The 9,807-nt window shown below is 42.6% G+C and overlaps 1 protein-coding gene across 2 annotated transcripts in view; it reads left to right on the plus strand.

Moving 5' to 3' along the window:
- The window catches only part of LOC138663294 (oocyte zinc finger protein XlCOF22-like), a 54,314-nt gene extending 45,183 nt beyond the window's left edge, over positions 1-9,131 (plus strand). The window contains exons 2-7 of one of the 2 annotated variants that reach the window (XM_069749473.1): positions 3,211-3,361; positions 3,489-3,665; positions 3,748-3,871; positions 3,951-4,048; positions 4,930-5,020; positions 6,936-9,131. In XM_069749473.1, the coding sequence (XP_069605574.1) occupies positions 3,284-3,361; positions 3,489-3,665; positions 3,748-3,871; positions 3,951-4,048; positions 4,930-5,020; positions 6,936-8,293 (1,926 nt within the window). In that variant the 5' untranslated portion in view covers positions 3,211-3,283 and the 3' untranslated portion in view covers positions 8,294-9,131. Of the gene's footprint in view, positions 1-1,846; positions 3,362-3,488; positions 3,666-3,747; positions 3,872-3,950; positions 4,049-4,929; positions 5,021-6,935 lie in introns of those variants that run through there. The other variant, XM_069749472.1, reaches the window with a different exon arrangement.
- The last annotated feature ends 676 nt before the right edge of the window (positions 9,132-9,807 follow it).

Below are 9,807 nucleotides of genomic sequence, written 5' to 3' on the forward strand. Positions count from 1 at the left end.
TCCCCGGTGGCTATGGTGCTGATGGTTACGATGCTGAAATTGGTTTTGTATTTGGTTTCTTATTCAGGGCTGAAATTGGCTTATGTGGCAGACAAAAATAAAAACATTACAATAATAAAATACAATGCAGCGAGGTGCCCTGATGTGAATACACACAAAAACTGCTACAAAATGAAAAAAGTGGCACAAAAATGGCCAAAGTGTGCACCGAAGGGCATTATTGAAAGGATTAAATGACTTTAGGTCACTGATCTCACACAAGCATCGCTATGTATGTATTGGTGGTGTGAGATCAGTGGCCCAAAATCATTTAACTCCCATAAAACACTAAAGAAGTTGTCCGCTACTTGGTCAACTTCTTCTCATTCCCCTCGCTGAGCCGCGATTTAAAAAATTAAAGCCTATACGTGCCTCCCGTGCCTGCACCGTTCCTGCATGGTCGGCATAGTTCTCCCAGGGCTCCCATGCTGTTGTTATGTAACGTCCCCAATCAGCGCTGGTGTCGCTGTCTCCGCTTTCGGACAAATCGAGCAAGAACCGGACTTCATTTTCATGTTCCATTTGTTGAAGGCAGTGACGCCAGTGCTGATTGGGCGCCAGAAATCACTTGTCACAACACTGTATGAGAGTCTCGGGGGAGAGCGAGTGCAGACACCATGGAAACGGCGCCGGAACGGGAGATGAGTATAGGGTTTATTATTATAATCGGGCCAAACTAATCAAGAAGGGGTTGTCCTATTGGACACTGCTTCTGGCCCAGCCAAATAGACCTTCGTACGTTTCAGGCCCAGAAACCATTATTAGGCATGTAAGTATCATAGTAACTAGGCCGCCCCATACTATCGAGTACTTTGGTTCGGAGGGCATTCAGCCGAACTCTGTCACACCTTCTTAGATGCCATGTTTGTTTTTGGCAGCAACAAGTGGTTAAACTGCCAGGGTTTCGTGGTAGCCGCCCCTGTGCCATCCTAGCAGTGTAAATCTATGTTCTGGGGCCCAAAAGAGTAAAACAAATGTTTATCGTGTCAAAAAAATAATTTTTAATGTTTTTTTTTTCTGGTGTTTTTCCTGTAATATAGGACAGCCTAAGGCCAGAAATAAATCCCATAAAACAATGTGCATATGGAGGCTTTGGGATCAGATTTCTGTCTGCGGTGTTTGTTAAAAAAAAAAAAGCTTTTATAAAAGCCTCAAACTTCTGCGTGTGACTTAGGCTGCCGTCACACTAGCAGTATTTGGTCAGTATTTTACCTCAGTATTTGTAAGCCGAAACCAGGAGTGGAACAATCAGAGGAAAAGTATAATAGAAACATCAGACATGAGATCTAACGTGATAGACCTCGCCTTATCTTGGATCTCCTCATAGCTTTCCAACCGCACATTCAGCGTCTGCCACTCCCACACTACTTCCTCATCCCACCCACTTTCTGTTGAAGTCCCCCAAGGCTCTGTTCTAGGACCTTTACTCTTCTCAATCTATACACTTGGCCTGGGACAACTCATAAAGTTCTATGGCTTCCGTTTCCATCTATATGCTGATCACACTCAGATTTACATATCTGGCCCAGATATCACCTCTCTGCTGTCCTGAATCCCAGAGTGTCTATTAGCCATATCCTCCTCCTTCTCTCGCTTCCTCAAACTGTGGACAAATCTGAACTCATCATTAGTGATGAGCGAATATACTCGTTATTCGAGATTTCCCAAGCACGTTCGTGTGTCCTTCGAGTATATTTTAGTGCTCGGAGATTTAGTTTTCATCGCCGCAGCTGAATGATGAAAACTAAATCTCCGAGCACTAAAAAAAATACTCGGAGGACACCCGGGCGTGCTCGGGAAATCTAGAGTAACGAGTATATTCGCTCATCACTACTCATCATCTTTCCTCCATCTCACAGATTTCCTTACCTGACCTATCTATCACAATTAACGATATCACGCTTTCCCCGTACCTGATGTCCGCTGCCTCAGAGTAACCCTTGACTCTGCCCTGTCCTTCAAACAGCACATCCAAGCTCTTTCCACCTGTCGCCTTCAGCTCAAAAATATCTCCAGAATCCGTGCTTTCCTCAACCGACAACCTACTAAAATTCTTGTACATGCCCTCATCACCTCCCGCCTCGACTACTGAAACCTCCCTGCTAACACCTTTGCACCTCTCCATTCCATCCTTAACTCTGCTGTCCGACTAATTTATCTCCTCGCTACTCCTCCACTTCCCCCTTCTGCAGATCTTTTCACTGGCTCCCATTCCCTCAGCGTATCCAGTTCAAATTACTAATACTGACCTACAAAGCCATCCATATCCTGTTTCCTCCATAAATCTCTGAACTAGTCTCTTGACATCTTCCCTCACGCAATCTCCAGGCCTCCCAAGACCTCCTTCTCTCCTCCACACTTATTCGCTCCTCACCCAACAGCCTCCAAGACTTCTCCCGAATATTTCCCATCCTCTGGAATTCTTTGCCCCAACACGTCCGACTATCAAACACATTTGGATCCTTCAGACGGAACCGGAAAACCCACCTCTTCAGGAAAGCTTATAGCTTGCAATGACCCCCCTGTCTCCTCATCACTACCTGGGCTACCGCCTCACCAACACCAGAGCTGCTGCAATCATCAACCTAGTGTCTCCTTCCCCACCATCCTGTAGAATGTAAGCCCGCAAGGGCAGGGTCCTCGCCCCTCTGTATCAGTCTGTGATTGTTGGTTTGCTTACTGTAAGTGATATGTGTAATTTGTATGTAACCGCTTCTCATATACAGCACCATGGAATCAATGGTGCTATATAAATACTAATAAATAGAAGATTACAGTGTGGGAAAGATGGGAAACATTCATATAGATGGCCGGTGGTGATGGGGTCAGTGACAGACTCTGGCCAAATATATGTTTCTAGAGCCGTAGTAGAAGATGAAGATGTCGTCCTCATCATGAAGTAGTTATTTCTCCTGTCACGTGTAATGAATATCTCCTGCAGTATTGCTAATGCCGATTCCATTGTCGGTAAATGAGACTAGAATTGGCGTTATGGAAGATGAGTCTATGAGGAACGTATTCAGCTCCCGACTCCGAGGAAGAAACTGCTTGTTGTCTGTGGCCTAAAACATATAGGTTTTATTAGTAGATGTAAAGGAGAAAACTAAATACTGTAATTGTATTATTACACAGGATTTTTATGATGTTACATCGGCTCATCTTCTCATTCAGGTCTCTACAATATCAGATCCTCTCAGTGAAGACCTTTAAATATAAGAGAATTTTCCTGAATTACCCATCAAAGATGGATATGGACAGAGACAAGATGGCAGAGAGTATATTACACCTCACCCTAGAGATCCTCTTCCGGCTTACTGGAGAGGTGAGAGATTCTGATGACGTCACATTACATCATTCATATCTATGGGAATAACATGGATAGAACTGGAGAGGTGAGGACTCTGGAAATGTCTGTAGTGAGATTTATTAATATGTCTCTCCATAACCAGGATTACACAGTAGTGAAGAAGACCTCTAGTGAGCACTGTCTGGACCCTGTGTCTGAGGGATGGGGAAGACCCTTGAGCCCAATCACAGTGCCTCCACCTCACCTGATACATGAGGACATCAATGACCAGAAGATCCTAGAACTCACCTACAAGATGATTGAGCTGCTGACTGGAGAGGTGACACTGCTGCAAATGCTGGGACATTATACAGTAACACTATGAAGGGATCGAGGGATGATGGTATCATTGTGTGTGTCAGGTTCCTATAAGGTGTCAGGATGTCGCCGTCTATTTCTCCATGGAGGAGTGGGAGTATTTAGCAGGACATAAAGATGTGTATAAGGAAGTCATGATGGAGGTTCCCCAGCCCCTCACATCACCAGGTAATAGGACTAAATACACACGGCTTATAATTATCTGTATGTAAAGAATTAATTCAGTCCCTGTATGTGTTTCCTCCAGTTCTATCCAGTAAGATGAGAGCACCAGAGAGGTGTCCCAATCCTCTTTTTACACAGGACTATAAGCGAGAAGATCCCAATGTTCCTCAGGATCATCAGGTAGATGGAGATAGGGTGTCATGAGATCTCACCTATATGTAGATGGCTGTGAAGCTCTTGTGCTCAGTCTTGTTTTATTCACCAGTATTATATGTTTTATACTTGTGTAATGAGAATGGTGCAGATAACATGCAGGGCTGCCACCAGGAATTTCAGGGCCCCATGCTGGCAAAACTTTCGGGCCCCCTTGGAACTCCGCCCAGGCTACACCCCCAGCTCCACTTCCCATTCTCGAACCTTCCACAGTCCCACTGCCCACTCATAGAAAAAATCCACATCTGTATCTGTATAATGCATCCCATAGTCATATATAGTTGAATAATGCAGCCCCATAGCAGTATAATGCACCCCCATAGTAGTATAATGCACCTCATAGTATAATGCACCCCCATAGTGGTAGAATGTACTCCGAAGTATAATGCAGCCCCATAGTAGTATAATGCACCTCATAGTATAATGCAGCCCTGTAGTATAATGCACTCCCATAGTGGTATAATGCAGCCTCTTACTGTAGCTTTACAAAAAAATGTTTATCCTTACCTGGCTGAGGTCCAGCGGTGTCCTCCATCTGATACATCTTAGGCGCATACCATCATATGAGAGTGACATTTCATGTTGGCAACATGTCCACTGACATCAGCTGCCAGCTTGTGATCTCCCGCAAGGCAATAGATTTTAACTTGCCGTGCATCGTCAGTTGAGCCGATGGGGCCCATAGAGGAGAGGCGGCCTACTGCAGGCCTCCTCTGCTCGCCAGGCCCTATTCGCCAGTAAGGGCAGTAATGCTCTGATGGCGAAACCAATGACCGGATTAGACCTGATCGTAGATGTGACTATCTCTTCTCTTCATCTGTGTGTGACTAATACTATGTTTGTTTCAGGGTGAAGATCTGACCCATATTAATACTACAGAGACATATGAGAGAGGTGATGAACGGTGTAAAGAGGAGATGCCTACATATGACTACGCAGGTGAGTAGTAACATATAAATGCAGAGAAGTCACAGATTCTTCTCAGTCATTGGCTGTGGCTGCTTTATCGGTTGTGTAGTCCGGTCGTATCACAATCGTGTGATCATAATTTTGCCTCTAGACTTCAACATTCTCCCCCATCAAAACTTTGACACATCAGCTGTACACTGTTGTAAAACAATTTCTTTAAATGTCTAATAGTTCTTCTTGAAACTGATGTGACATCTGACATTGGCCCTTACAATAGTTTAGCTTGAAAGAGCCACTGAGCCCCATACGCTAATTACCCCAGAGAGGTTTCACCACCAGTTACTCATTTATTACTGATGAAGACTGTTGAGTTTAATCATTTCAGTAGATGTTATTGTCTATAGTCACAGTTTTTGACTACAGTAGTTACTGCTCAAATCCTTTGATTTAACCCCTTCCCGCAGTCCATTTTTTGTTCCTAATCAGGGCCCAATTTTTCGAACCTGACGTGTGTCACTTTGTGGTGATAACTTTGAAATTCTTTGCAAAGGATAATGGGAAACAAACGGACTTTACAAATTATTTTCCAACTTCTCTTGAATCTGACAATACCCTATATACAGTTGTACACTACTGTCTGGGCACATGGCAGGGTTAAGAAGCTATTTAGCAATTTGAATGCAGATCTTGCTGAAATAGTTTGCAGATACAATGTATTGGGGGCACTGTTTGTGGCAGCTCAAGATGTCCACCATGAAAAGACTTGGCGCTATCTACTCCATTTTACAGATCCCAGGGATTGCCTTGTTCATCATACTTTAACCCTTCTACATGGGTCTGTACATAGACAGAGACCCCTAGGCTTTGGCCATGGTATTACTTTCTGTTCTGTGATGCGAGATATATCAAGAATAATCAGGTAGCCGGGTCAGTACCAGGAGAGCAGAGAAAATACAAAATCAGAAGACACGAGTAGTCGGTAAGCGGGCCGAGGTCACAACAGGAAACAAACAAGCCGGGAGCTGAGCAGAGAGGAATTAATCAGAGGAGAAGGCTGTATCTGACAGCTTCCTGCATTATGCTTTGAGCTTTAATAGGGTGTGGTGTTTTCCAGCTGGCTGGAGCAGGGAGCTGGACAACACAAACCCATACTGCCAGCCTGGATGGTACTACAAATCCCAGGCACCCTAATCTTAATGGCAGGACAGAGCATATGCAGAAGCCCTAATATGAGAAAATGGCAGAAAACCAGAGCTGTAGAAATCCCCATAAATTGACTTAATTTTGGAAATTATAACCCTCAGAGGATTAATGTATTGGAGTAGTGACTATATTCACCACAGTGCCACTTTCCAGAAATTAGCGCGCAGTGGATGTTGGAGAGTGAAAATTGCAAATATGCCGTTTTATTACCCAACACACAGTGCCCAGATTGTGCTGCAGGAGACACACACATTGTAAATTAAGTGGGCTCTTATCACTATAGTAATGCCAACTACATGGATGCTAAATGTGGTTTGGGCAAACTGCAAGGCACAGAAGCTAGGGGAAGATTTGACTTTGGGAGATTGGATATTGCTGGATTGGTTTATGGAAGCCATGTTGCTTTTCAAGACCCTTTGAGCCAATTATAAGGTATAAACCTCTGTTTTTCACTGACAGATGATGGACCTGAATAGGTTTATTGGTATAATTTTCGCCAACTTATCATTGTTTGGTTACTTTTTACTCTATATTTTGGAGGCAGAATGAACAAACAGTTGAACACCACATTCTACTGGTTCATCCTATGAGGTTTTCTATTAGACTGTGAGCTGTCATTGTCTTAGTGAATAATTACGTATTTAACATAGCTTGTCATGTTGTGGACAGTTTACTTAGAAATGTCAAAATATGTAAAATTCAAGGATTTATAATGAAAACTTATTGGTTTTATTTTTAACAGATGACTGCACCAGGAGATCAGAGGGGCAGCTGACATCTTCAGTTTTTAAATCACATAATCTTGAGATCCCACAGGATACAATTGAAGTGAATGCCATTACTCCAGAAATACCATCATCCCTTCACAGCAAAGATCCATCGTCAGATCTTTTGAAACAGGTCCTGTCTTCTGATTCATTACCGACTACTAATGAAAATCAAAGTCACAAAATAAGCATTAAAAAACAAATTGCTCCTGAAGGAAATAAGCCATTTTCACTTTTAGAATATGGAGATAGTTTTCCCCTCAAAGAATCTTTTCTTAAGCATCCAAAAATGCACACAGCAGAGAATAGATTTTCTTGTTCCAAGTGTGGGAGATGTTTTAACCAGAAGTGCAATCTTGTTATACACCAAAGAACTCACGCAGGGGAAAAGCCTTTTTCATGCTCAGAATGTGGGAAATGTTTTAATCTGAAAGCTCATCTTGATAGCCACCAGAGAATCCACACAGGGGAGAAGCCTTTTTCGTGTTCAGAATGTGGTAAATGTTTTACACACAAATCAAATTTTGTTAAGCATCAGAGAACTCACACAGGGGAGAAGCCATTTTCATGCTCAGAATGTGGAAAATGTTTTAATCAGAAAGCTCATCTTGATAGCCACCAGAGAATCCACACAGGGGAGAAGCCTTTTTCATGTTCAGAATGTGGTAAATATTTTACACACAAATCAAATTTTGTTACGCATCAGAGAACCCACACAAGGGAGAAGCCTTTTTCATGTTCAGAATGTGAAAAATCTTTTAAGCAGAAATCAGATTTGGTTAAGCACCAGAGAACTCACACAGGTGAGCAGCCTTTTTCATGTTCAGAATGTGGGAAATGTTTTAATCGGAAAGGGCATCTTGATAGACACCAGAGAATCCACACAGGAGAGAAGCCATTTTCATGTTCAGAATGTGGGAAATGTTTTAACCATAAATCAAGTCTTGTTAGTCACCAGGAAAGGCACACAGAGGAGAAGACATTTTCATGTTCAGAATGTGGTAAATATTTTACACACAAATCAAATTTTGTTACGCATCAGAGAACCCACACAAGGGAGAAGACTTTTTCATGTTCAGAATGTGAAAAATGTTTTAAGCAGAAATCCGATTTGGTTAAGCACCAGAGAACTCACACAGGTGAGCAGCCTTTTTCATGTTCAGAATGTGGGAAATGTTTTAATCTGAAAGGGCATCTTGATAGACACCAGAGAATCCACACAGAAGAGAAGCCTTTTTCCTGTTCAGAATGTGGGAAATGTTTTAACCAGAAATCAACTTTGGTTACACACCAGAAAACCCACAGAGGGGAGAAGCCTTTTTCCTGTTCCTAATGTGGGAAATGTTGTACATGGAATTCAACTCTTTAATAAACATCAGAGAAGTTGCACAGGGGAAAAGCCTCTTCATGTTTAGAATGTTGGAAATATTGTAACCAAAAATTGTAACTTCTTAAAACAGTTGTCTACTGCTAGGACAACACATTGTTACTCCTTATGTTTGGCCTCTTTAAAACAAAAATACTCATACACAGCTCCCTTGCCAGCGCCAATTCAGTGATGTCAGGATTCATGTGAGGTTGTTACAGTACACAAGCCCTGCGCCCAATCAGTGCTGGCTTCACTGTCCCCACCTTCGGAAGTATTGAACATAAACAGGAAACCAGAGCTGTGGCTGCTCTCTTCTTCCTCCTATTGTTCGATTTGAAGTTGGGGACAGTGACATCAGCGCTGATGGGCCGCAGGGCTCGCATGACGTGACAAACTCACATGAGCTTCATGAATGCAAGTGCTGACACAGCTGGAACTGCATCGGCATGGAAGGTTTTAATAATTATTTTTATTTTAATAGGACCAAACATAAGGCTTGAGAAGGGATTGTGCAAGTAGAGAACAACCCTTTTAAAAATAAAAAAAAATCCCACACAGCGAGAAGTCATTATCATTCCTAGAGTGTTACTTGAATTAGAGAATTACTTGAAAATTGTATTTTGTTGACTGTCAAAAATAGCTCTGACCTGGAGAAAATATATATAATGGGGAAATTAAGTATTGGATACTATACCGATTTTGCAAGTTTTTTTTAGCTACAAAGAATGAAGTCTGTAATTTTTTTGGGGGTACACTTCAACTGTAAAAGACAGAATCTAAAAATAAAAACCAGGAAATAACATTGTATAATTTTTGCATAATTAAATTGCATTTTATTGCATGAAATGCCGTATTTTTCGGACTATAAAACGCACTGGACCATAAGACTCACCTAGGTTTTAAAGGAGGAAAATAGGGGCATAAACACTGAATCACAAAATGTGGTAAATTTTGTACTTAATATCTCCTATCCTGGTATATATGGTCCCGTCATCCACATCCTGATACACATGGTCCCTTCATCCCAAGCCTGGTATGCCTGCCCCCCTTATCCCTATCTTGGTATCCATGGATCTCTCATTTCTATACTGGTATGCATGGCTACAGCCCTATCCTGGTATGCAGTGTTAGGGCTAGCGGGACGCACCAAGTATAGGAAGGAAACAACAAGGTGCGTTCGCAGCCCGGGGTCCACCGGGCAGAGATATCTGCTGCAAAGTAATTGTCGGCACTATATGGCGGTAAAAGCGAACTCTGTTAACGTCACAGAATCGCAAAGATATGAAAACGCTGTGCCCTGTTAACCTCACAGCTCCCTAACTGAGCAAAGCAAAGAGTGGTCATGCAGTCAGCATAGCACACAAACAACTCCTCACCGGAGGTGCCGGTTTTCTAGGGGCTTATTTCAGCCGGGCCCTGAATCCAAGCATACAAAACTCCTCACCGGAGGTGCCGGTATTCTAGGGGCTTATTTCAGC

This window comes from Ranitomeya imitator, chromosome 2, assembly GCF_032444005.1.
Source record: "Ranitomeya imitator isolate aRanImi1 chromosome 2, aRanImi1.pri, whole genome shotgun sequence".
Lineage (NCBI taxonomy): Eukaryota > Metazoa > Chordata > Amphibia > Anura > Dendrobatidae > Ranitomeya > Ranitomeya imitator.